The sequence below is a fragment of the Sturnus vulgaris genome, unplaced genomic scaffold (genome assembly GCF_052056855.1).
Source record: "Sturnus vulgaris isolate bStuVul1 unplaced genomic scaffold, bStuVul1.hap1 Scaffold_2038, whole genome shotgun sequence".
Classification (NCBI taxonomy): Eukaryota; Metazoa; Chordata; class Aves; order Passeriformes; family Sturnidae; genus Sturnus; species Sturnus vulgaris.
In genome coordinates, this window is record NW_028276218.1 from 1 (window position 1) to 26,383 (window position 26,383).

Below are 26,383 nucleotides of genomic sequence, written 5' to 3' on the forward strand. Positions count from 1 at the left end.
TGGCTCCGGGGCTGGTTCGGGGCTCGGTTCACAGCCGGGATGAAGCTTCGATAGCCGGGACGAGGCTCCGGGACTCGGTTCGGGGCGCCGGGGCCGGTTCGGGGGCCCTTGCAGGATCCGGGACGGAGCTCCGGGGTTCTGGGGGCCGGTTCAGGCCTCAGCGAGGGATCCGGGCCGCGGCTCCAGGGCCGGTTCAGGCCTCACCGCAGCCTGCGGGGTTCGGTTCGATGCTGTGGGAGCCGGGCCGGGCCCCACCGCGGGCTCGGGGCTCCCGAGGCCTCCCCGGGGCCCTCCCGGAGCTGCCGCCGCTCCCGCCCCGCCACGGCCCCCTCAGGCGAGGCCACGCCCACGAGAGGCGGGGCTTGGATGAACGGCGCGTTCCTATTGGCTGGCAGCAGGCTGGCGGCAGCTGATTGGGTGAGGGCGAGGGGCACGAAAAGGGGATTGGTCAGGGTAGGAAAGGGAGGCGGGGTTATGCAAATATGGGGTGGGGGGCAACGGAGCCACGCCCATCCGCTGTTGGCGCCCCCTGGCGGGAGCGCGGGAACCCTCCAGGACTGGGGACCCCCCCCAAAATCGGGACCCCCCCCCAAAATCGGGACCCCCCCAAAATCGGGACCCCCCCCCAAAATCGGGACCCCCCCAAAATCGGGACCCCCCCCCAAAATCGGGACCACCCCCAGCCCTGAAATCCCAAAATTGGGAACTCTCCAGGTGTGTGACCTCACAGCTCTGGGACCCTTCCCCAAAATCGAGACCCCCCCCCCTTTCCTGGGACCCCCATGGTGGCCTCACAACCCCACGACCCCCCCCACCCCGTGACCTTGGGGACCCCCAAAACCCCCTCCCCAAAACCGGGACCCCCAAAGCCCCGGAACCCCAGAGTCACAGAACCAGGACCCCTAAAACCAAAACTCCCAACCCCGGGACCCCCCCCCAAAACTGGGACCCCAAAAACCAAAAACCCCCAACCCCAAAACCGAGACCCCCAAAACCCAAACCCCACAACCGAGACCCCCTCCCCAAAACCAGGGGACCTCAAAACTAAAACCCCCCAACCTCAGAACCCCAAAACAGGGACCCCCCCAAAACCCCAGAACCCCCTCCCCAAAACCGGGGGACCCCAAAAATCAAAACCTCACAACCAGGACCCCCTCCCCAAAACCGTGACCCCCAAAACCGAGACCCCCAAAACCGAGACCCCCAAAATCCAAACCCCACAATCCCAGAACCCCAAAACGGGACCCCCAAAATCCAAAACCCCAGAACCCCAAAAACCAAAACTTCGCAACCAGGACCCCAAAACCCCAAATCCCCCCCAAATCCCCCCCCAAACCTCGCCCCTCCCCCCTCTCTGCCGCCCCCTCCCCCACCCCCGTTAATCGGATTCACCCAAATCCCATCGGGGGGGGGGGGGGGAGGGGCTCCGACCTCTCAAATTTTGGGGTTTTCCGTCCTTTTATTTTGGGGTTTCTGATCTTTTTTAGGGTTTCCATCCCTTTTTTGGGGGATTCCATCCCCGTTTTTATCCCCCCCGATCCCTTTATGGGGTTTCCGTCCCTTTATTTTAGGGTTTCTATTCTTTTTTGGGGTTTCCATTTCTTTCTTTTGGGGTTTCCATCCCATTTTTAATCCCCCGATCCCTTTTTGGGGTTTCCGTCCTTTCCTGGGGTTTTAATTTCTTTCTTTTGGGGTTTCCATCCCTTTTTGGGGGGATAAAATTCCCATTTTTTTTAAATAAAATTCCCATTTTTGGCGGATAAAATCCCGGGTTTTGGGATAAACCTCCATTTTTTTTTAATAAAACCCCCAATTTTGGGGGACAAAACTCCCGTTTTTTGGGATAAAATCCCCAATTTTGGGGGGATAAAATCCCCAATTTTTAAATAAGAAATCCCATTTTTGGGGGGGGATAAAATTCCCATTTTTAAAATAAACCCCCCATTTTTGGGATAAATATCCCATTTTTTTGGGATAAATATCCCATTTTTTGGGATAAAATTCCCATTTTTGGGGGATAAAATTCCCATTTTTTGGGATAAAATTCCCATTTTTTGGGGGGATAAACGCCCCCTCCCAACCCCCCTGGCCCCGGGGCCCCTCCCCCATCCTCTCCCCCCTCTCGCCGTTAATTAATCCCTTAATGACGGCGTTAATTAATCCCTTAATGACCGCGTTAATTAATCCGATTGCTCCCGATCCGGGCTGGGCTCGGACGCTCCCCAGGGAGCTCCAGCCCCGTTTGATCCCGCGACTTTTTCGGGATAAAAATTCCCATTTTTCCACCTCTTTTTTTTTTACCCCCAAATCCTATTTTTAAGGATAAAATTCCCACTTTCCCATCGCTTTTTTTTACCCCTAAAAATTATTTTTTTTTCGGGATAAAATTCCCGTTTTTCCATCCCTTTTTTATCCCCAAATCCCATTTTCTTAAGGGATAAAATTCTCTTTTTCCAACCGCCTTTTTACCCCCAAATTCTTCTTTTTTCGGGATAAAATTCCCATTTTCCCATCGCTTTTTTACCCCTAAAATTCTTTTATTTTTAAGGATAAAATTTCTATTTTCCCATCGCTTTTTTTATCCCAATTTTTTTTTTTTTCGGGATAAAATTCCCATCTTCCCACCCGCTTTTTTATCCCTAAAATTCTTTTTTTTAAGGGATAAAATTCCCGTTTTCCCATCGCTTTTTTTTCCCTCTAAAAACCCCATTTTTTCTTCTAAAACCCCCATTTTTTGCTCTAAAATCCCCATTTTTTTCTTCTAAAAACTCGGTTTTTTCTTCTAAAACCCCCATTTTTTGCTCTAAAATCCCCATTTTTTGCTCTAAAATCCCCATTTTTTCTTCTAAAAACTCGTTTTTTTCTTCTAAAATCCCCATTTTTGGCTCTAAAACCCCCATTTTTCGCTCTAAAAACCCCATTTTTTGCTCTAAAACCCCCACTTTTCCCCCCAAAAACCCGAATTTTTTCCTCTAAAACCCCCACTACTCCCATTATCCCCCCCAAACCCCCATTTTTCGCTCTAAAAACTCGGTTTTTTCTTCTAAAATCCCCATTTTTTTCTCTAAAACCCCCATTTTTTGCTCTAAAACCCCCACTTTTTTCCCCAAAAACCCACATTTTTTGCTCTACAACCCCCATTTTTTGCTCTAAAATCCCCATTTTTTCTCTAAAACCCCCATTTTTGCTCTAAAATCCCACTTTTCCCCCCAAAACCCCCATTTTTTGCTCTAAAATCCCCATTTTTTCTTCTAAAAACTCGGTTTTTTCTTCTAAAACCCCCATTTTTTGCTCTAAAATCCCCATTTTTTCTTCTAAAAACTCGGTTTTTTCTTCCAAAATCCCCGTTTTTTCTTCTAAAACCCCATTTTTCGCTCTACAACCCCAATTTTTTGCTCTAAAATCCCCATTTTTTCTTCTAAAAACTCGTTTTTTTTCTTCTAAAATCCCCATTTTTTCTTCTAAAAACTCGTTTTTTTCTTCTACAAACCCCCATTTTTTGCTCTAAAATCCCCATTTTTTCTTCTAAAAACTCGGTTTTTTCTTCCAAAACCCCCATTTCCCCCCCCAAAACCCCCATTTCCCCCCCAAAACCCCCCAATTTTTTCCCCCCCCAACCCGCCGTTAACCCCTGGTTGCCCATGGCCTGGGCTCTGTTCTCGTCCCGCCCGCTGCTCTGGGCGGCTCCGGGCGCCGCCTGCACACGGAGCGCGAGCGGCGCGCGGCGCTGCAGAACCGCGTGCTGCTGCTGCTCTTCGCCGCGCGCCGCTGCCCCCGCAGCCGCGGGTTCGAGCCCCGCCTGCGCCGCTTCTGGAGCCGCCTCACCGACCCCGCGCACCTGGAACGGCCCCAGCAGCTCGGACTGGTTTACCTGGGCATGGACGGGTGCGAGCAGGAGCACCAGGAGTACCTGAGGGCCATGCCGCGCACCTGGATGGCGCTGCCCTACGGGGATGACCTGGGCAGGTGAGAGCACCTGGGACAGGTAGGGACACCTTTGGTAGGTGAGGGACAGGTGGGGGACAGATGGGGACACCTTTGGAGGTGAGGGACAGGTGGGAAAAGGTGAGACAGGTGAGCACAGGTGGGACAGGAGCAGCTGGGCCTGGTTTACCTGGGAATGGATGGGTGTGAGCAGGAGCACCGGGAGTACCTGAGGGCCATGCCGCGCACCTGGATGGCGCTGCCCTATGGGGATGACCTCGGCAGGTGAGAGCACCTGGGACAGGTAGGGACACCTTTGGTAGGTGAGGGACGGGTGGGACAGATGGGGACACCTTTGGCAGGTGAGGGACAGGTGGGAAAAAGTGAGACAGGTGAGCACAGGTGGGACAGGTCAGGACACCTTTGGTAGGTGAGGACAGGTGGGACAGATGGGGACACCTTTGGAGGTAAGGACAGATGGGACAGGTGAGCACAGGTGGGACAGGTTGGGACACCTTTGGTAGTTGAAGGACAGTAGGGACAGGTGAGACAGGTGAGGGATGGGTGGGGACACCTACAACAGGTGAGCACAGGTGGGACAGGTCAGGCCACCTTTGGTAGGTGAGGACAGGTGGGACAGGTGAACACAGGTGAGAACAGGTGGGACAGGAGCAGCTGGGCATGGTCTACCTGGGCATGGACGGGTGCGAGCAGGAGCACCAGGAGTACCTGAGGGCCATGCCGCGCACCTGGATGGCGCTGCCCTACGGGGATGACCTGGGCAGGTGAGAGCACCTGGGACAGGTGAGGGACGGGTGGGACACGTGAGAACACCTTTGGCAGGTGAGGACACATAGGAAAGGTGAGGGATAGATGAGGAACAGGTGAGGATGGGTGGAGACAGGTGAGCACAGGTGGGACAGGTAGGGACACCTTTGGTAGGTGAGGGACAGGTGAGACAGATGAGGGACAGGTGGGACAGATGGGGACACCTTTGGAGGTGAGGGACAGTGGGAACAGGTAAGCACAGGTGGGACAGGTGAGGGATAGATGAGGAACAGGTGAGGATGGGTGGGGACACCTGCAAGAGATATGGACAGGTGGGACAGGTTGGGACACCTTTGGAGGTGAAGGACAAGTGGGAACAGGTGAGACAGGTGAGCACAGGTCGGACAGGTGGAGACATCTTTGGTAGGTGAGGAACAGGTAGGTAGGACAGGTGAGGGAGAGATGAGGAACAGGTGGGGATGGGGTGGGGACACCTAGAAAAGGTGTGGGACAGGTGACACAGCCCCATTTCCTCTTTTTTTCCTCCTTTTCTCCCATTTTTCCCAGTTTTACCATTTTTCAATCCTCTAATTCCCCCAATCTTCCCATTTCCCCCTCCCATTTTTCCCATTATCCCAAATTTCCCAATTCCACCCAATTTTTCCCCAAATTCCCCCAAATCCCCCATTTTTCCCCAATTTTTCCCCAAATCCCCAATTTTTCCCCCCAAATCCCCCATTATTATTTTTCCCCCCCAAATCCCCCCCAATTTTTCCCCAAATCCCCCCCAATTTTTCCCTAATCCCCCCATTATCCCAAATTTTTCCCCCCATTATCCCCATTATTTTTCTCCCCAAATCCCCCTAATTTTTTCCCCAAATTCTCCCCATTTTCCCATTCCCCCCATTTTTCCCAATCCCCCCATTATCCCCAGATCCCCATTATTTTTTCCCCCAAATTCCCCAATTTTCCCCCCCAAATCCCCCCCATTATCCCCCCAAATTCCCCCATTCCCCCAATCCCCAAATCTCCAATTTTTCCCCCCAAATCCCCCATTATTATTTTTCCCCCCAAATCCCCATTATTTCCCCCAAATCCCCAATTTTCCCCCAAAATCCCCATTATTTTCTCCCCAAATTCCCCCAAATCCCCCCCAATTTTTCCCGCCAAATCCCCATTTCCCCCCCCAAACCCCCATTATTTTCCCCCCAACCCCCCCATTATTATTATTATTATTATTATTATTGTTATCACTATTGTCATCATTATTGTTATCATTATTGTTATCATTGTTGTTATCATTATTATTATCATTATTACTATTGTTATTATAATTATAACAATTGCTATCGTTATTGTTATCATTATTACTACCATTATTATCATTATTATTACCATTATCGCTATCATTATTATTATCATTATCATTATTATCATTACTACTATTATTATTATTATTATTATTATTATTATTATGCTTATTATTATCATTATTACTGTTGTTATTATAATTTTAACTATTGCTATCGTCATTGTTATCATTATTATTACCATTATTATCATTATTATCATCATTATCATTATTATTACCATTATCGTTATCATTATTTTTACCATTATCATTATTATTATCATTACTACTATTATTATTATTATGGTTATCATTATCATTTTTGTTATCATTATTATCATTGGTATTATCATTATTATTATTATTATCATTACCATTATCGCTATTATTATCATTATTATTACCATTATCATTATTATTACCATTACTACTACTATTACAATTACTATTATTATTACTTTTATTACCATTTTTATTATTAATTTCCCCCCCCAGGGAGCTGCAGCAGCGTTTCGGGGTGTCGGAGCTGCCGTCCGTGGTGGTGCTGGCTCCGAGCGGAGCCGTGCTGGTTCCCAACGCCGTGCGGGAAATCCTGGATTTGGGAACCTCCTGCTTCCACAACTGGCGGGAATCGGCCGAGCTGCTGGACAGAAACTTCCAGGAGCGAGAGGAATTCCAGGGATTCCCCCGGCGGAGCCTGACCGAGCCGCTGCGCCGCCTCAAATACCGCCTGAGGGATGAGGAGGAGGAGGAGGAGGATGGGGAGGAAGGGCAGAAGGAATAGAGGAAATGGATCCCAAAATCCCATCGGTGTTCCCAAATAAATGAGAGGAGGAGGAAGAAGAGGAGGAGGAGGAGGATGGGGAGGATGGGGAGGAAGGGCAGAAGGAATAGCGGGGATGGATCCCAAAATCCCCTCGAAATTCCCAAATAAATGAGAGGAGGAGGAGGAAGAGGAATGGATCCCAAAATCCTCTCGGTGTTCCCAAATAAAATGAGAGAAGAAGAGGAAGAGGAGGAGGAAGAGGAGTAGCGGGGTGGATCCCAAAATCCCCTCGGTGTTCCCAAAAAAAATGAGAGAAGAGGAGGAAGAAGAGGAGGAGGAGGAGGAGGAGGAGGATGGGGAGGAAGGGCAGAAGGAATAGCGGGGATGGATCCCAAAATCCCCTCGATTTTCCCAAATAAATGAGAGGAGGAGGAGGAAGAGGAATGGATCCCAAAATCCCCTCGGTGTTCCCAAATAAAATGAGAGAAGAAGAGGAAGAGGAGGAGGAAGAGGAGTAGCGGGGTGGATCCCAAAATCCTCTCGGTGTTCCCCAAAAAAATGAGAGAGGAGGAGGAAGAGGAAGAGGAATGGATCCCAAAATCCCCTCGGTGTTCCCCAAAAAAATTGAGGGAAGAGGAGGAGGAATAGCGGGGATGGATCCCAAAATCCTCTCGGTGTTCCCCAAAAAAATTGAGGGAAGAGGAGTAGCGGGATGGATCCCAAAATCCCCTCGGTTTTCCCAAATAAATGAGAGGAGGAGGAAGAAGAGGAGGAGGAGGAGGATGGGGAGGAAGGGCAGAAGGAATAGAGGAAATGGATCCCAAAATCCCCTCGGTGTTCCCCAAAAAAATGAGGGAAGAGGAGGAGGAATAGCGGGGATGGATCCCAAAATCCTCTCGGTGTTCCCCAAAAAAATTGAGGGAAGAGGAGTAACGGGATGGATCCCAAAATCCCCTCGATTTTCCCAAATAAATGAGAGAAGAGGAGGAAGAAGAGGAGGAGGAGGAGGAAGAGGAGTAACGGGATGGATCCTAAAATCCCATTGGTTTTCCCAAAAAAATGAGGGAAGAAGAGGAGGAGGAGGATGGGGAGGAAGGGCAGAAGGAATAGCTGGGATGGATCCCAAAATCCACTCGGTTTTCCCAAAAAAAAAAAAGAGGGAAGAGGGTTAATATTTTGTTAATAAACAAAAATATTTATTCAACCCCCGCTGCTTATAACAACAAAAACCCCAAAATTATTGATTAAACGGGAGCGCACAGTAGGAGAAGAGGCTGCAAACCGAGGATAAAATGGGATTTTTCCGGGCAAAACTGAGGTTAAACACCCAAACCTGGAGCCCGGAACTGCCTCCAAAACTGGGAATTTTTAAGCTGCAATTCCGGAATTTTTCCCTTTAATTCCTTCATTTTTCATTTTAATTCTCTCGTTTTTCCCCTCAAATTCCTTCATTTTCCCCTCAATTTCCTTCATTTTTCCCCACATTTTTTATCCCAAAAATGGGATCGAAGCTTTGCTTTGTTGGGATTCAACCCCGGAGCCTCAAAATGACCCAAAACGGGGCTGTGGGCATAAAAAAATTCCCAAATTTTTGGGTCTAAAAAGGAGAAAATCGGGAAAAATCAGGAAAAAAAATCAGAGGGGTGTGGCTTGTTCGAGGGGCGTGGCCTATTGAGAAGTGGGCGTGGCTATTATTGCCGTGGTGACGTCATGACGGCTCTGGGGCGTGGTGAGAAAGGGGCGTGACCAAATTTGGGCGGGATCTTCAAAATGGCGGAAGGGGGCGTGGCCACTGCAACGGCGGGAAAGGGCGTCCCCTCATGAAGGGGCGTGGTTTGACTGGGGGCGTGGCCACAGCAACGGCGGGAAAAGGGCGTCCTCTCATGAAGGGGCGTGGCCAAGGCTGGGCGTGACCACAACGGCGGCAGCGCAGGGGGGGCCGGGGGGGGTGGCTCTGTGGCCGCCGGTTCAAGCGCGGGTCTTGTGGCGCTCTGTCGCGATTTGTCGCGATTTGTCGCGCCGGGCCCTCTGCTCCAGGCCCGCCCATGGAGGCCGCGCCGCGGTTGATGCCCGGGGTGGGCCTGCCGGGGTCTCTTCCGCCAGCGCCTCCCCCCGCTGCTGCCACCAGCGGGGACCCTCCACCCTCAGGGCCACCCTCAGGGCCACCCTCAGGGCCACCAGCGGGGCCACCTCAGCACGACACCGGCGACGTCCTGCAGCAGATCATGGCCATCACCGACCAGAGCTTGGATGAGGCCCAGGCCAGGTACGGGCAGGGGACAGCGGCAATGGGGAGCGGGGACAGCGGCACCGCCGTGACTCAGCTCGGGGACACTGAGGGGACACCGAGGGGACACTGAGGGAGGACTTTGAGGGAGGAACTCCCCCGTCATTCCCGGCTTTCCCGCCCCATTCAGGCCCCCGCCTCCCGGGTGATGCTCCCGCTTCACGCCGAGCCTTCCCCGCGTCCTTCCAGCTTCGGGGAAAATTCACCGGGATTTTGTCCCATTCCCAGTGGGTTTTTCCCCCCGTTTCTATAAGTTTTGCCCAATTCCTGGTGTTTTTTCCTCATTCCCACTGGTTTTGCCCTATTCCCGACAGGTTTCGCCTCATTCACACCAATTTTCCCCCATTCTTGGTGGTTTTGCCCCATTCCCAATGGGTTTTTGCCCTATTCCTGGTCTTTTTTCCCCATTCCCGGTGGGTTTTTGCCTCATTCCCAGTAGTTTTGCCCCATTCCTGGGGGGTTTTACCTCATTCTCAGTGTTTTTACCCCATCCGCAGTGGATTTTTGCCTCATTCCTGCCGCTTTTGCCCCATTCCCGATGGGTTTTCCCCATTTCTGGTGAATTTTTCCTATTCCCCATAGTTCTGTCCCATTCCCAGTGGGGTTTTACCCCGTTCCCAGTGGGTTTTTGCCCCATTTCCAGCTGATTTTCCCCTATTCCCAGCAAGTTTTTCCCTTTCCCAGCAGGTTCTGTCCTATTCCCAGGAATTTCACCCCATTCCCTGTGGAATTTCCCCCTTTCCCAGGGATTTTCCCCCATTCCCGGTGTTTTTCCCCCATTCCCGGCGGTGTCAGGCGGGACAATCCCGGAATTCCCACCGGGAATGGGGAAAACCTTTCGGGAATGGGGAAAAAAAACCCCCAGAAATGAAAAAAAAACCCAATGGGAATGGGGAAATCCCCTCGAAAATGTGGTAAAACCCCTCAGGAATGGGACAAAAATTACCGGGAATTGGGGGAAAAAAAGCCAGGAATGGGAAAAACCCACTGGGAATGGGAAAAACCCACTGGGAATGGGGAAAATCTCAGTGGGAATGGGGCAAAACTGCTGAAAATGGGGGGAAAAAAATCTCCAGGAATGGGAAAAACTGCTGAAAATGAGAGGAAAAAAAACGGGAACGGGGAAAAAACCCCATTGGGAATGGGAAAAAAACCACCAGGAATGAGGGAAAACCACCGGGAACGGGTGAAAAGTCACAGAAAATGAGGGAAATCCACTGGAAATGGGGAAAAAAAAATCATGGGGTAAAAAAAGCCAGGAATGGGAAAAGTGGAACAGTTCAGGAATTATGGCCGGGAGAGGGTGGGGAACCCCAAATTTGGGATAATTTGGAATAAATCCTCCAGGAATTGCCGAATTGTAGGGAAAAGCAGAGGTGGGAATGAGCAGAATTCCAGGATTTTGGCGTTTTTTAATTAATTGCGGCTAATTAACGCCTCGTTAGCTGCTGCTGCGGGAGGGAAATGCCTCAAATCCTATAAAAATTGGGGATTTTTTTTAATTTTTCCCTTCATTCCGGCGGTTTTTGGGGAGCTGGGAGTGGTCCCGACTCCCCGGGTTGATAAAATTCTTTTTTATTTTTTTTTTAATTTTTTTTTTTTTATCTCGCCCCAAAATTCGGCCCCTTTTGGGTGCGGCTGTTTCCGTGGATAATTCGGAATTTCGGGAGTTTTTTTTTCCCCTCCGAACCCTCAATAATCAGGATTAAAGTAATTTTTTTGGGGGGTTGTTTCTTGAGGTGGAATTGTCAATTTTTCTCCCTCAAAAAATTCTTTTTTTCTTTTTTTTTTTTTGCCCTTTTCTGCCGTTTTTTTGGGCATTCTATTCATTTTATTTTATTTTAATTTTTATTTTATTTTTATTTTCATTTTATTTTTATTTTAATTTTTATTTTTTATTTTATTTTTATTTTATTTTTACTTTATTTTATTTTTATTTTTATTTTAAATTTTTTTCCTTTCCTTTCTGGAAATTCCCGCCGATTTTTTTTCTTTTTTTTTTTTCTTTTTTAGGGTAAAAATTCCGAATTTTTGAGCGGGAAAAAAAAAAAAAAAATTCCTCAGGATTTGAAGGGAAAATTCCGGGATTTTGGGGCGTGGCTGAGCCCGGATTGGGGAAATTGGCAGGGCGGGAAAATTGAGATTAAAAATGGATTTTTAATTTAATTTTTTTGAGGAGGGGGGATAAAAGTGATCAAAATCAGTTTGAAAAAAAAGGAGATTTTGAGGGGTTTGTGCGGAGGATTTTTCCCTGAAAAGTGAGAAATTTTAGGAATATATATATATATTAAAAAAAAAATATTCAGCTCTAAATAGATTTTTTTTGAGGGGAAAAAGGGCTCAAAAATAAAAAAAAAATGAGATTTTGAAGGAGTTTCAGCAATGGATTTTTCCTGGTGGAATTTGGAGCAAACCCTGAAAAAAAAAACCCTGGAAAATTTTGGGAATATACATATTAAAAATGCATTAAATTCAGTTATAAATAGATTTTTCTCAGGTAAAAAGGGCTCAAAAACAGCAAAAAAAAAAAAAAGAGATTTTGAGGGGGGGGGAAAAATGGGGAAAAATCTGGGAAAGGCTCAGAAAAAGCTAAAAAATTTGGGCTAAAATTCCATTAAATTTGTTGGCTCCAGATGTGAGGGAATTCCTGGAATTTTTTTTTCCTGGATTTTTTTTTTTGCCTTAAAAAGGAGGGTTTTGGTTTTTTTGTTTTTTTTTCCCTTTATAAACAGGGATTTTTTTTTATCCCTTAACTTTCATATCCTGTCCTTTATTCCCCATTTTTCATTTTTACATCCCTTCAAAATCAAATTAATATCAAAATCCATGGGGGGAAAAAAACAAAAAAAAAAAAAAAAATCGACTTTTGGTGACATTTCCAGCTCCCAAAAATTTCACATTCCGACCATTTCCAGCCCATTTTCCTTCAGGAAAAATGAGATTAAACCCCCCCAAAAAAACCCCAAAATTCCATTTTTTTCCCAAATTTTCCCATTTTTTCCCGGATTTTCCTCACTCACATTTTCTTCCCGAGATTTGAGCCCAATTTGGGTTTTTTTTCGTGGATTTTGGGGCTGAATTTTCCATTTTTTATTTTTTTTTTTGCAGGAAACACGCCCTGAACTGCCACAGGATGAAGCCAGCCCTGTTCAGCGTCCTCTGTGAAATCAAAGAAAAAACAGGTTTGGATTTTTCCTTTTTTATTCTCATTTTTCCCTTCAAATCCCTTTTTTTTTTTTTTTTTTTTCTCCTCAATTTCTCTCCCCATTTCCACTTTATCCCAATTTTCCCTCATGGATTCTCCATTTGGAATTTTTTTTTTTCATTTTCAAGCTAAAATTTGAATTTTTGTTTTTTTTTTAATTTTTTTTTTTTTTATGGGACAAAAAGGAAAATTTTGGGGTTGTTTATATGGGAAAATTCCAGGACTTGAGAAGTTTTTTTTTTTGTTTTTTTTTTTTAGGGAATTCCTTCTGGAAGATGGAAAAATGCAGATTTTTTTTTTTTTTTTTGCTTTTCCTGGATGGAATTAATTCATTAATTGTAAATAAGGATTAATTAAGGTGTGACACCAAAATTCCTCATTTTCCAAGGAATTTTCTGCCTGGAACAAATCCCAAATTTCCTTCCAGAAACAACAAATCCTCCCCTTTTTTTTTACCCGTTTTTCCTCATTTTTTGCCCATTTCCCCCCCGTTTTTCCACATTCTTTGTCCGTTTTTTTCCCTGTTTTTCCCCATTTTTCCTCTTTTTTTTGCCTGTTTTTTTTTCCCTCATTTTTCCTCGTTTTTTGCCGTTTTTCCCCCATTTTTTCCCCTCATTTTCCCCCCATTTCTTCCCCATTTTCCCTCGTTTTTGCCCATTTCTTTGCCCATTTTCCCCCCTATTTTCCCTCATTTTTTCCCTAAGTTTTTCCCTCATTTTTTCCCTGTTTTCCCCCTTTTTTCCCCCATATTTTCCCCCTTTTTATCCCATATTTTCCCCCATTTTCGGTCATTTTTCCCCCCATATTTTCCTCCGTTTTTTCCCCATTTTTCCCCCATATTTTTCCCCCATTTTCCCTCATTTTTTCCCTAATTTTTCCCCCATTTTATCCCCGTTTTCCCCCATTTTTTCCACATTTTCCCCCACATTCTCCCCCATTTTCCGTCATTTTTTCCCCCATATTTTCCTTCGTTTTTCCCCATTCCCCCCCCGTTTTTCCCCATATTTTCCTCATTTTTCCCCCATTTTCCCTCATTTTTTCCCCATTTTTCCCCCATATTTCCCCCATATTTCCCCATTTTTCCCCTCATTTTTCCCCATTTTTCCCCCATATTTTCCCTCATTTTCCCTCATTTTTTCCCTAATTTTTCCCCCATTTTATCCCCGTTTTCCCCCATTTTTTCCCCATATTTTCCCCATTTTCCGTCATTTTTCCCCCATTTTTTCCTCCGTTTTTCCCCCAATTTTTCCCAATTTTTCCCCCCTTTTCCCTCATTTTTTCCCTCATTTTCCCCCCATATTTTCCCTCATTTTCCCCCCATATTTCCCCCCGTTTTTCCCCATATTTCCCTCATTTTTTCCCCCATTTTTCCCCTCCATCCCTCACCCCCTGCCGTCTCCCCCCAGCCCTCACGGTTCGCAGCCCCCCCGAGGCCGATCCCCCGGACGCTCAACTCCTGCGCCTGGACAACATGCTGCTGGCCGAGGGCGTGGCCGCCACGCTGCGCGGGAAAAACCCGGAAAACGCCGCCGGAAACGCCGGAAACCCCACCGGAAGTGCCGCCGGAAGTGCCGCCGGAAGTGCCGCCGGAAGTGCCGCCGGAAACGCCGGAAACAACGCCGGAAGTGCCGCCGGAAACGCCGGAAGCCCGGCCGGAAACGCCGCCGGAAACTTCGGAAATCCCGTCGGAAACTTCGGAAACCCTGCCGGAAACGCCGCCGGCAACCCCGCGAAAACTCCAGAAAACCCCGCGAAAAACCTCGCAAATCCCGGGAAAACTGCAGAAAACCCCGCGAAAACTCCATTAGAAAACGCCGGGAAAGGAGGAGCGGGCCCGGCCGGGCATTGTCCCCTCGAGGCCGGCGAGGAGCGCGCGGATTACCGAGCCAAGCTGGCCCAGATCCGCGACATCTTCCACGCCGAGATGGACAAGTACGAGCAGGTGAAAAATTGGGGGGGTTGGGGGGTTTTGGGGGGGATTTAGGGACTTTTTTTGGGGGGGGGGTTGAGGTTTTTTGGGGGGGTTTTCTTGGGGGGGTTGGGATTTTTTGGGGGATTTTTGGGGGGGGATGGAGTTTTATTCGGTGTTTTTTGAGGGTTTTTTGGGGATTTTTGGGGGGTTTTGGGGGGTGGAGGTTTTTTGGGGGGTTTTTTGGGTTTTTTTTGGGGGGGGTTTGGTTTTTTGGGGGTCTTTTGGGGACTTTATGGGGATTTTTTGGGGGGTTTTTTTCGGGTTTTTTGTGGGGTGTTTTGGGGGTTTTTTTGGTTTTTTTGTGGTTTTTTTAGTTGCTTCTTGGGGGGTTTTTGGGGGGTTTTTTTGTTTGTTTTTGGGAGGGTTTGGGTTTTTTGTTTGTTTTGGGGGTTTTTTTGGGAGGGTTCTTTTTTGGGGTTTTTTTTCGGGTTTTTTGTTTTTTGGTGTTTTTTTTCGTTTTTTGGGGGGGGTTTGGAGGGGTTGGGTTTTTTGTTTCTGGGGTTTTTTTGGGGATTTTTTGGGGGGGTTTGGGGTCTTTTGCGTTTTGGGGGTTTGGGTTTTTTGGGGGGCTTTTTTATGGGGATTTTTTGGTTTTTTTGTTTTGTTTTTTGGGGGGCTTTTTGGTTTTTTTGTTACTTTGGGTGGTTTTTTGGGGGGGTTGGGGTTTTTTTGGGTATTTTGGGGGTTTTGGCGGGAATTTTGGGGTTTTTTTGGGGGGGGTTTGGTGGTTGGGGGAAGAGGGGGAGGTTTGGGGTTTTGTTCAGTTTGTGGTGGAATTAAAGGGAAAAATGAAAGGGGAAAATTAAAGGGAATGAAAAAAAAAAAGAAATCGAAGGGGGAAAAGGGGAATTAAAGAAAAGAATTAATGAAAAAATGGAAGGGAATTGAAAGAAAAAAATCAAAGGGAATTTAAGGAGAAATCAAAGGAAATTGAAGGAATAATCCAGGGAAATTAAAGAATATCAAAAGAAATGTAGGGAAATATCAATGGAATTAAAGGAAAAATCCAAGGGAATTAGAGAAGAAAAAAATCAAAGTAAATTTTAAAAAAGAATCGAAGGGAATTTTTAAAAATCAAAGGAATTTTTTGAAAAATCAAAGGGAATTTTAAAAAAAAATCAAAAGGGAATATTTAAAAAATCAAAGGAATTTTTAAAAAATCAAAGGAATTTTTTAAAAAATCAAAGGGAATTTCTAAAAAAAAATCAAAAAGAATCTTTAAAAATTCAAGGGATTTTTTTAAAACCAAAGGGAATTTTTAAAAATCAAAGGAAATCTTTAAAAAATCAAAGGAAATCTTTAAAAAAATCAACGGAAATCTTTAAAAAAAATCAAAGGACATCTTTAAAAAAATCAAAGGAAATCTTTAAAAAAATCAAAGGAAATCTTTAAAAAATCAAAGGAAATTTTTTAAAAAAATCAGAGGAAATCTTTAAAAAATCAAAGGAAATCTTGTAAAAAAATCAAAGGGAATCTTTAAAGAAAGGAAAGGAAACGTGTAAAAAAACCCGAGGGAATTTTGAAAACTGAAAGGAAATTTTCTGAAAAATGAAAGGAAATGTTTAAATTAATCAAAGCAAACGTTTTAAAATCCAAGGGAATCTTTAAAAAAAATCAAAGGAAATGCCTAAAACCCCAAAGAAAATCACAACTTCCCCCTCACTTTAACCCCCTCCAATCCCATTTTTTCAGGCTATTTTTTTTTAACTTCAACCCCATTTTTTTCCCCTCACCCCCCACCCCTCCACCACCCATTTCCCCTTCAACAAACCCAATTTTTAATTAATTTTCTTGCCTCCCCCCCCAGGCTTGCAGTGAGTTCACCAGCCACGTGCTGAACCTGCTGAGGGAGCAGAGCCGCACGCGCCCCATCGGCAGCCGGGAGATCCAGAGCATGGTGGGGCTGATCCAGGGCAAGTTCAGCTCCATCCAGCTGCAGCTCAAGCAGAGCACCTGTGAGGCCGTCATGATCCTCAGGTCCAGGTTCCTCGACGCCAGGTGAGACAGTTTGGGGGGAAAAAAATGAATTTTTGGGGAAAAATTTGGGGATTTTTATGAGCGGGCGTCACCCGCGGTGAGTTCGGCTCAAGCAGAGAAACTTTGAGATCATCGTGATCCTCAGGTCCTTGACACCAGGTGAGCCAATTCTGGGAAAAAATGTGAATATTTGGTGGAAAAATGTGGTTATTTAGTGGAAAAATTGGGATTTTTGGTGAAAAAAATAAAAAAATCAGGATTTTTATAAGTGGGTGTCACCCGTGGTGAGTTCAGCGCAAGCAGAGAAACTTTGAGATCATCGTGATCCTCAGGTCCTTGACACCAGGGGAGTGAATTCTGGGAAAAAATGTGGATATTTAGTGGAAAAATGTGGATTTTTGGTGAAAAAAATAAAAAAATCAGGGTTTTTATAAGTGGGTGTCACCCGTGGTGAGTTCAGCGCAAGCAGAGAAACTTTGAGATCATCGTGATCCTCAGGTCCTTGACACCAGGGGAGACAATTCTGGGAAAAAACCACAATATTTGGTGTGAAAATAGGAATATTTGATAGAAAAATGTGGATTTTTGGTGAAGAATCTGGATATTTTTGGGTGGGAATCATCCATGGTGAGCTCAGCTCAATGAGAGCAACAGTGAGATCATCGTGATCCTCAGGTCCTTGACAGCAGGTGAGACAATTCTGGGAAAAAACCACAATATTTGGTGTGAAAATAGGAATATTTGGTGGAAAAATGTGGATTTTTGGTGAAAAATCTGGATATTTTTGGGTGGGAGTCATCCATGGTGAGTTCGGCTCAATGAGAGCAACAGCGACATCATCGTGATCCTCAGGTCCTTGACACCAGGGGAGACAATTCTGGAAAAAATGTGGATATTTGGTGGAAAAATGTGGATATTTAATGGAAAAATGTGGATTTTTGGTGGAAAAATGTGGATATTTGATAGAAAAATTGGGATTTTTGGTGAAAAAATCAGGATTTTTATGAGTGGGCGTCACCCGCGGTGAGTTCGGCTCAAGCAGAGAAACTTTGAGATCATCGTGATGCTCAGGTCTCACTTTTTTGATGCCAGGTGAGAGAATTCTGGGGAAAAATGTGGATATTTGTTGGAAAAATCTGATTTTTTTGATGGAAAAATGTGGATTTTTGGTAAAAAATCTGAATATTTTTGGGTGGGAATCATCCATGGTGAGCTCAGCTCAATGAGAGCAACAGCGACATCATCGTGATCCTCAGCTCCTTGACACCAGGGGAGACAATTCTGGGAAAAAAATGTGGATATTTGATGGGAAAATGTGGATATTTGATGGAAAAATCTGATTTTTTGATGGAAAAATTCAGGATTTTTGATGGAAAAATCTGGATTTTTCTCCCCATTTTTAGGCGGAAACGGCGCAAGTCCAAAAATCCGATTTTTTTTTATTCAATGTATTTCTTATTAATTAATACAAATACATTATGTTTTAATCGATTTTGACCCCAAAATAATTTGATTTTTTTTTTATTTTCCAGGAGGAAGAGGTGCAATTTCAAAAATCCGTTTTTATTCAATACATTCCCTATTAATTCATAATTTTAATTTTTTATTCAATACATTCCTTACTAATTAATACAAATACATTAAATTTTACTCAATTTTGACCCATAATAATTTGATTTTTTGGGGTTTTTCAGGAGGAAGAGTCGCAATTAAAAAATCAATTTTTATTCAATACATTCCTTATTAATTCCCATAAATACATTGAATTTTACTCAATTTTGACCCAAAATAATTTGATTTTTTTGATTTTTCAGGAGGAAGAGTCGCAATTACAAAAACCAATTTTTATTCAATACATTCCTTATTAATTAATACAAATACATTAAATTTTACTCAATTTTGACCCATAATAATTCGATTTTTTTTTTATTTTCCAGGAGGAAGAGTCGCAATTAAAAAATCAAATTTTTATTCAATACATTCCCTATTAATTCAAAAATTTAATTTTTTATTCAATATATTCCTTATTAATTAATACAAATACATTAAATTTTACTCAATTTTAACCCCAAATAATTTGATTTTTTTTTATTTTCCAGGAGGAAGAGTCGCAATTAAAAAATCAATTTTTAATCAATACATTCCCCATTAATTAATACAAATACATTAAATTTTACTCAATTTTAACCCCAAATAATTTGATTTTTTGGGATTTTTCAGGAGGAAGAGGCGCAATTTCAGCAGGGAGGCCACCGAGGTGCTGAATGAATATTTTTATTCTCACCTGAGCAATCCCTACCCCAGCGAGGAGGCCAAGGAGGAGCTGGCCAGGAAAGGAGGGATCAGCGTGGCCCAGGTGGGGAAAATTTAAAAAAAAAAATAAAATTATTCCAGAATTTTGGGGCAAATTCCGGCAATTTTCGTTAAAAAAAAAAAAAAAAAAAATTCGGGGTTGTTGGGAAATGGTTTTAGGTTTAATTGGGGTTTGTAGGGGAAAAATCGAAATATTTTTGATTTTATTTATGGTTTGTAGGGAAAAAAATCAAAATATTTTTAATTTTAATTAGGGTTTGTAGGAAAAAAGTCAAAATATTTTTAATTTGGGTTCAAAGGAAAAAAAATTAAAATATTTTTAATTTTAATTTGGGTTTGTAGGAAAAAAATCAAAATATTTTTGATTTTAATTAGGGTTCGTAGGAAAAAAAAATCAAAATATTTTTAATTTTAATTGGGGTTTGCATTAAAAAAAAGATCGGGATTATTGAAAAATATTTTTAATTTCAATTCGGGTTTGTAGGGGAAAAAAAATCAAAATATTTCAAATTTTAATTAGGGTTTGTAGGAAAAAAAATCAAAATATTTTTAATTTTAATTATGGTTTGTAGGAAAAAAAATTAAAATATCTTAAATTTTAATTACAATACGTAGGAAAAAAATCAAAATATTTTTAATTTTAATTTGGGTTTGTAGGAAAAAAATCGAAATATTTTTAATTTTAATTTGGGTTCAAAGGAAAAAAAATCAAAATATTTTTAAATTTTAATTACAATACATAGGAAAAAAAATCAAAATATTTTAAATTTTAATTACAATATGTAGGAAAAAAATCAAAATATTTTTAAATTTTAATTTGGGTTTGTAGGGAAAAAAATAAAAATATTTTTAATTTTAATTATGGTTTGTAAGAAAAAAAATCAAAATATTTTTAAATTTTAATTTGGGTTTGCATTAAAAAAATCGGGATTATCAAAAAATATTTTTAATTGCAGTTTGTAGGAAAAAAAAAAAATCGAGATTTTGGAAAAATATTTTTAATTTTCATTTTGGTTTATAGGGGAAAATTTAGGCCCAAAAATTCAATTTATTATGGGAAAAATTCTATTTTTACCCCAAAAAATCCATTCTATTATGGGAAAAAAAACTTTTTAACCCCAAAAATTCAATATATTATGGAAAAAAATCCATTTTAATAAAAAAATTCAATATATTGTGGCAAAAAACCCATTTTAACCCCCAAAAATTCAATATATTATGGGAAAAAATCCATTTTAACCCCAAAAATTCAATATATTATGGAAAAAATGCCATTTTAACACCAAAAAATTCAATTTATTATGGGAAAAAATCCATTTTAATAAAAAAATTAAATATATTTTGTGAAAAAACCCCATTTTAACCCCAAAAATTCAATATATTATGGGAAAAAACCCATTTTAATAAAAAAAATTCAATATATTGTGGAAAAACCTCATTTTAACACCAAAAAATTCAATATATTATGGGAAAAAATCCATTTTAATAAAAAAATTTCAATATATTATGGGAAAAAAACCATTTTAACCCCAAAAATTCAATTTATTATGGGAAAAATGTCATTTTAACACCAAAAACTTCAATATATTATGGGAAAAAAATCCATTTTAATAAAAAAAATTCAATATATTATGGAAAAAATGCCATTTTAACACCAAAAAATTCAATATATTAGGGGAAAAACCCCATTTTAACCCCAAAAATTCAATATATTATGGAAAAAAATGCCATTTTAACCCCAAAAAATTCAATATATTATGGAAAAAATGTCATTTTAACACCAAAAAATTCAATTTATTATGGGAAAAAAATCCATTTTAATAAAAAAATTAAATATATTTTGTGAAAAAACCCCATTTTAACCCCCAAAAATTCCAAATTTTTTTCCCAACCCCCATCCTGGCCGTATTTTTATATTTTTATTTTTTTTCCCCAGGTTTCCAACTGGTTTGGGAACAAACGCATTCGCTACAAGAAGAACACGGGGAAATTCCAGGAGGAGGCCAAAGTTTACAGCACCAGGGGCTGCCCCTGCCCTGCCCAGCAGGGTCAGAAATCCTCAATTAATTAAAATAAATTACATTAATTAAATTAAATTAAATTAAATTTAACCCTGCCCTGCCCAGCAGGGTCAGAAATGCTCAATTAATTAAATTAAATTAAATTAAATTAAATTAAATTAAATTAAATTTAATACTGCCCGGCCCAGCATGGTCAGAAATGCTCAATTAATTAAATTAAATTAAATTAATTAAATTAAATAAAAATAAATTAAATTAAATTAAATTAAATTAGATTAAAATCTGTCCAGCCGAGCCTGGTCAGAAATTATAAATTAAATAAATTAAATTACATTAATTAAATTAAATTAAATTAAATTTAACCCTGCCCTGCCCAGCAGGGTCAGAAATGCTCAATTAATTAAAATAAATTACATTAATTAATTAAATTAAATTAAATTAAATTAAACCCTGCCCAGCCCAGCGTGGTCAGAAATTCTAAATTAATTAAAATAAATTAAATTAAATTAAATTAAATTAAATTAAATTAAATTAAACCCTGCCCTGCCCTGCCCAGCAGGGTCAGAAATGTTCAATTAATTAAAATAAATTACATTAATTAAATTAAATTAAATTAAATTAAATTAAACCCTGCCCGGCCCAGCATGGTCAGAAATGCTCAATTAATTAAATTAAATTAAATTAATTAAATTAAATAAAAATAAATTAAATTAAATTAAATTAGATTAAAATCTGTCCGGCCGAGCCTGGTCAGAAATTATAAATTAAATAAATTAAATTAAATTAAAATAAATTAAATTCAATTAAACCCTGCCCTGCCCAGCATGGTCAGAAATGCTCAATTAATTAAAATAAATTAAATTAAATTAAATTAAGTTAAATTAAATTAAATTAAATTAAATTAAATTGAATTAAATTAAATTAAATTAGATTAAAATCTGTCCAACCGAGCCTGGTCAGAAATTATAAATTAAATAAATTAAATTAAATTAAATTAAATTAAACCCTGCCCGGCCCAGCAGGGTCAGAAATGCTCAATTAATTAAAATAAATTACATTAAATTAAATTAAATTAAATTAAATTAAACCCTGCCCTGCCCAGCCTGGTCAGAAATTCTAAATTAAATTAAAATTAAAATAATTTAAATTAAATTAAATTAAATTAAATTAAATTAAATTGAACCCTGCCCGGCCCAGCCTGGTCAGAAATTCTAAATTAAATTAAATTTAAATTAAATTAAATTAAATTAAATTAAATTAAAATCTGTCCGGCCCAGCATGGTCAGAAATTCTAAATTAAATAAATTAAAATAAATTAAATTAAATTAAATTAAAATAAACTTTATTAAATTAAATTAAATTAGATTAAAATCTGTCCGGCCCAGCTGGGTCAGCAATTCTAAATTAAATTAAATTTAATTAAATTAAATTAAGTTAAATTAAATTAAAATCTGTCCTGCCCAGCCTGGTCAGAAATTCTAAATAAATTAAAATTAAATTAAATTAAATTAAATTAAATTAAATTAAAATCTGTCCGGCCCAGCCTGGTCAGAAATTCTAAATAAATTAAAATTAAATTAATATAAATTAAATTAAATTAAATAAAGGCCTGCCTGCCCCAGCCTGGTCAGAAACCCCCAAAAATAAAATTAAAATTAAATTAAAATAAATTAAATTAAATGAAATAAAACCCTGCCTGGCCCAACCTGGTTAGAAACCCTAAATAAAATAAAATTAAATTTAAATTTTCATTCCCTTTTTAATTCCATTTCATCCCCTTTATTCTCCCCCTTGAAAAACCATTTTGGGTGGGTTTTAATTGATAAAAATTCCATTTAAAATTCCATTTTTTTGCCTCATTTTTGATTTTTTTTTTTTTTCAGATTCTTTTCTCAGCCTTCAGTCCTTGCCTTCCTTCCAGAGCCCTCCCAACCAGGTGAGTGAAAAAAAACCAGAAAAAAATGGGAAAAAAATTCAAATTTCTGCCCTGCATCCCAGAGGAATCATTAATTTCCCTTTTTTATTCCAATTTTAATGGTTAATTCAAGTTTTGGTGTTGATTAAATTTCTGGTTTTCCTGAAAATCTGAAATTTTTGTGGATGTTAGGAGTGAAATTCGTCATGAAATTTCAGAATTATCCCCCAAAAAATTCCTGCTGGAAATGTGAAATTCTGGCTGGAATTATTCCCAAAATTCCCACTGAAAATCTGAAATTTCCACTGAAATTATCCCCAAAATTCTCCCTGAAATTCCCACCAAAAATTCAAAATTTTCACTGAAATTCCCACTGAGATTCTGAAATTATTTCCAAAATTCTCAAATTCCCTGCTCGTTTTTTCCCCTTTTTTCCCCCATTTTCAGGTGAATTCTTGGCTCATTTTTTACCCTTTTTTCCTGTTTTTTTCCCCATTTTCAGGTGAATTCTGGGCTCATTTTTTACCCTTTTTTCCTGTTTTTTTCCCCATTTTCAGGTGGATTCTGGGCTCATTTTTTACCCTTTTTTCCTGTTTTTTTCCCCATTCTCAGATTATTTCTTGGCTCATTTTTTACCCTTTTTTCCTGTTTTTTTCCCCATTTTCAGTTGAATTCTTGGCTCATTTTTTACCCTTTTTTCCCCTGTTTTTTTCCCCATTTTCAGTTGAATTCTTGGCTCATTTTTTACCCTTTTTTCCTGTTTTTTTTCCCCATTTTCAGTTGAATTTTTGGCTCATTTTTTACCCTTTTTTCCTGTTTTTTTCCCCATTTTCAGGTGGATTCCCTGCCCCACATCCTGCCCCACACGGGGAGCTTTGATCCCCTCCTGGGGAACTCTTTGTACTCCACGCAGCGCCTCGATGTGAGTTGGGATTCATTCCTAATTAATAATTAATTATTAATAATTAATTAATTAATTAAAAAGTAATAATAAAAATAATTTTAAAATAATAAAATATTCGCAATAAATCTTCTTTTTTCCATTCATTTTAATGCTTATTTTGAATTTTTAAAGATTTTTTTATGTGTCCTAAACGTCAGCAATAAATATTCTTTTTTCCATTCATTTTAATTCTTATTTTGAATTTTCCAAAATTTTTTTAAAATTTCCCCCAACATGGCTGATGTTGGGATGGGAAAATGGAATTTAATTGATCAACTTTCAAATCTTTAAACCCTTTAAAATATTTTAAAGTCTGTTTCAACACGTACTTTTAATATCTTTTTTTTAATGTGTTTTAAAATCTATTTTACATTATAGACAATTATTATACATTAAATAAGATTTTGAAATATATTTTGCACATATTTTGTATTGTACTTTGCATTAAAGAAAACAGATAAATTTAGATTTGAATGTACAAATTAAAAACGTGTGCTTAATACATTTTAAAAGATATTTGACATTAGAAATCAGTGTTGTACATGCAATAAAAACGTTTAAATTCACAGTAATTTTTTATAAATTTAATGTGTGCATTTATATTTTTATTTTTTGTATTGCATATTATGTATTATATATTGTATATTATATATTATAGCATGTAATATACAATGTATAATACATAACTAAAATTGTATATAATATATATTTTATATTATACATCATATATTGTAAATTGCATTTTACATGGTCTTTATTATATATTTTACATATTATACATATTGATTTATTGTATATATTGATTTATTGTCTATATTTATTACAAGTATTAATATACTTTTAATATATCTAACCTACATTTATAGGAGTTATACTTATTTATATTAAATTATAAATACACAAATAAAAGGAAAAGGACATTTTTGGGGGGATATCCACGGACTGTGTCATTTCCTTTTTAAACCACCATCATCCCAAACACACCATTAATTAATTAATAACAATATAATAAAAATAATAACGATAATAACAAAACAATGATGATAATTATGTATATAGCGTATATATATTGAGCGTTACGATTTAATAACAACCTTTAATCAGCATTACCCCACCTACACCTAATTTCATGTCCGTTGGGTGATTAATAATTATTAATTAATTGCATTTTAATGTCCCCAGGCCAATGGGAGCTGGCAGGACGCCGCCACCCCCTCGTCCATCACCTCCCCCGCCGGAGACCCGGGCGGCGTCAACTCCGACGCCTCCAATTAAAGATTTTTTTTTTTTTTTTTTTTTTTTTTTTTGAGGACCTTTTGGAGAGGAGAGAAGTCAATTAGCGCTAATTATGATTGACTCGCAATTAATGAATGAATTAATTACCTCAGAAGAAGCCAACAGATTGTGATGGCAGCGACACCTCTACCTCTCATCGCCCCGCCGGGACCTGAAATTATTTATTATTAACTTTGTTTTCACCTCAGCAAATTCCGGTTTTTTAAGGGAAAAACCTCACGGATTTTACACAAAGCACTTGAAGAAAAAGAAAAGAAAAATTCTTGGCGTTTGTCTCCGGTTTTACAGAGGAAGAAAATGGATTTATTTTTATTTCTGTCTGGTTTTTTACGCTGGGATTTTTGTTCTAGGTGAATAATTGCAGTTTAAATCCCCCCTCATGTTGTAATGGTTCGTTCCCTGTAATTGTAATTTTGAATTTTATATGGGGAATTCAGTTCTTTCTTAACTAATTTAGTTAATTAATGGGAACGTTGATTTACCAAACTTCTCACTGGACGTCGCTCGCAGGTCAGACTTTCCACTGGGTTCATTCCAAGGGATTTCCCATTGGAAAATTCCACAGCTTTACTTTTTCTGATGAAAAAGTTAAAAAATAAAATTAAAACCCCCCAAATTCACCACAGAACAGCCAAACCACCGGATTTCCCTATGGGAATTCCAAGGGGTTTGTGCCATTCTGCTCGCAGAGTCCACCCCTTTCAGTTGAGATTTTATCAAAGACAATAAACTTCCAAAGCCTTTTTTTTTTTCCTTTTTTTATTTTCTTTTTATTCTTTTTTTCCCCCACTTTTATTCTGATTTTTTTTGCTGAGGTTTGGGTTCGGTGGGAAAATGGCGGGAAGATCGTGAGGGGAAAATGGCGGAAAGATCGTGAGGGGAAAATGGCGGAAGCATCGTGAGGGGTGAGAAAATGGCGGGAAGGGCGTGAGGGGAAAATGGCGGGAAGATGGTGAGGGGTGAGAAAATGGCGGGAAGGGCGTGAGGGGAAAATGGCGGGAGCATTTTGAAGGGTAGGAAAATGGCAGAAAGATCGTGAGGGGTGGGAAAAGGGCAGGAGCATCGTGAGGGGTGGGAAAAGGGCAGGAACGCCATGCGGGGCGAGAAAATGGCGGAAAGAGCTTGAGGGGTAGGAGAAGGGCAGGAAGATCGTGAGGGGAGGGAAAATGGGAACGCGGTGAGGGACAGAAGAAGGCGGGAAACAGCGGGAACGTCTTGAGGAGCGGGAAAACAGCTTGAGGGGTGGGAAAAGGGCGGGAAGATCGTGAGGGGAGAGAAAAGGGCGGGAACGCCGTGAGGGGTGAGAAAAGGGCGGCAAGATCGTGAGGGGCGGGAGCGCCGTGAGGGGCAGGAAAAGGGCGGGAAGATCTTGAGGGGCGGGAACATCGTGAGGGGTGAGAAAAGGGCGGGAACGCCGTGAGGGGAGAGAAAAGGGCGGGAACGCCGTGAGGGGCGGGAAGATCGTGAGGGGCGGGAAAAGGGCGGGAAGATCGTGAGGGGCGGGAAAAGGGCGGGAACACCATGAGGAGCGGAGACAGGGCGGGAACGCCGTGAGGGGAGAGAAAAGGGCGGGAACGCCGTGAGGGGCGGGAAAAGGGCGGAGCGGGCTCAGCGCGCGCTCGCTGTGAGGGGCGGGAAAGGGGCG

General features: G+C 40.7%; 2 protein-coding genes across 3 annotated transcripts; both read left to right on the forward strand.

Annotated features, from left to right (window-relative positions):
* Nucleotides 1-154: 154 nt before the first annotated feature.
* On the forward strand, nucleotides 155-6,884 carry LOC148217846 (nucleoredoxin-like protein 1; the record flags this gene model as incomplete). The annotated part of the gene is made up of 3 exons (XM_088158451.1): nucleotides 155-417; nucleotides 3,710-3,966; nucleotides 6,539-6,884. Coding segments are annotated over 3 exons (809 nt in total), but the record flags the coding sequence as incomplete, so codon positions are not given.
* Nucleotides 6,885-8,741: 1,857 nt separating this feature from the next.
* On the forward strand, nucleotides 8,742-25,481 carry LOC106864522 (pre-B-cell leukemia transcription factor 4-like). 2 transcript variants are annotated; one of them, XM_088158450.1, is made up of 9 exons: nucleotides 8,742-9,075; nucleotides 12,205-12,278; nucleotides 13,708-14,243; nucleotides 16,081-16,271; nucleotides 18,471-18,606; nucleotides 20,500-20,611; nucleotides 22,468-22,520; nucleotides 23,335-23,421; nucleotides 24,753-25,481. In XM_088158450.1, exons 1-9 carry the CDS (start codon nucleotides 8,855-8,857, stop codon nucleotides 24,780-24,782), a joined length of 1,440 nt encoding a protein of 479 aa, XP_088014576.1. In that variant the 5' UTR covers nucleotides 8,742-8,854; the 3' UTR covers nucleotides 24,783-25,481. The 2 variants fall into 2 exon arrangements, with proteins under 2 accessions (XP_088014576.1, XP_088014575.1); XM_088158449.1 differs by having other exon boundaries at nucleotides 8,743-9,075; nucleotides 24,625-25,481.
* Nucleotides 25,482-26,383: the final 902 nt, after the last annotated feature.

What these genes read in the sequence shown, in the direction of transcription:
- LOC106864522 (XM_088158449.1), top strand. Translation starts at nt 8,855, where the DNA reads ATGGAGGCCGCGCCGCGGTTGATGCCCGGGGTGGGCCTGCCGGGGTCT. An exon ending in TTGGATGAGGCCCAGGCCAG is followed by an intron (nt 9,076 to 12,204) that starts GTACGGGCAGGG and finishes TTTTTTTTGCAG; the next exon opens with GAAACACGCCCTGAACTGCC. An exon ending in TCCAGGTTCCTCGACGCCAG is followed by an intron (nt 16,272 to 18,470) that starts GTGAGACAGTTT and finishes GGGATTTTTCAG; the next exon opens with GAGGAAGAGGCGCAATTTCA.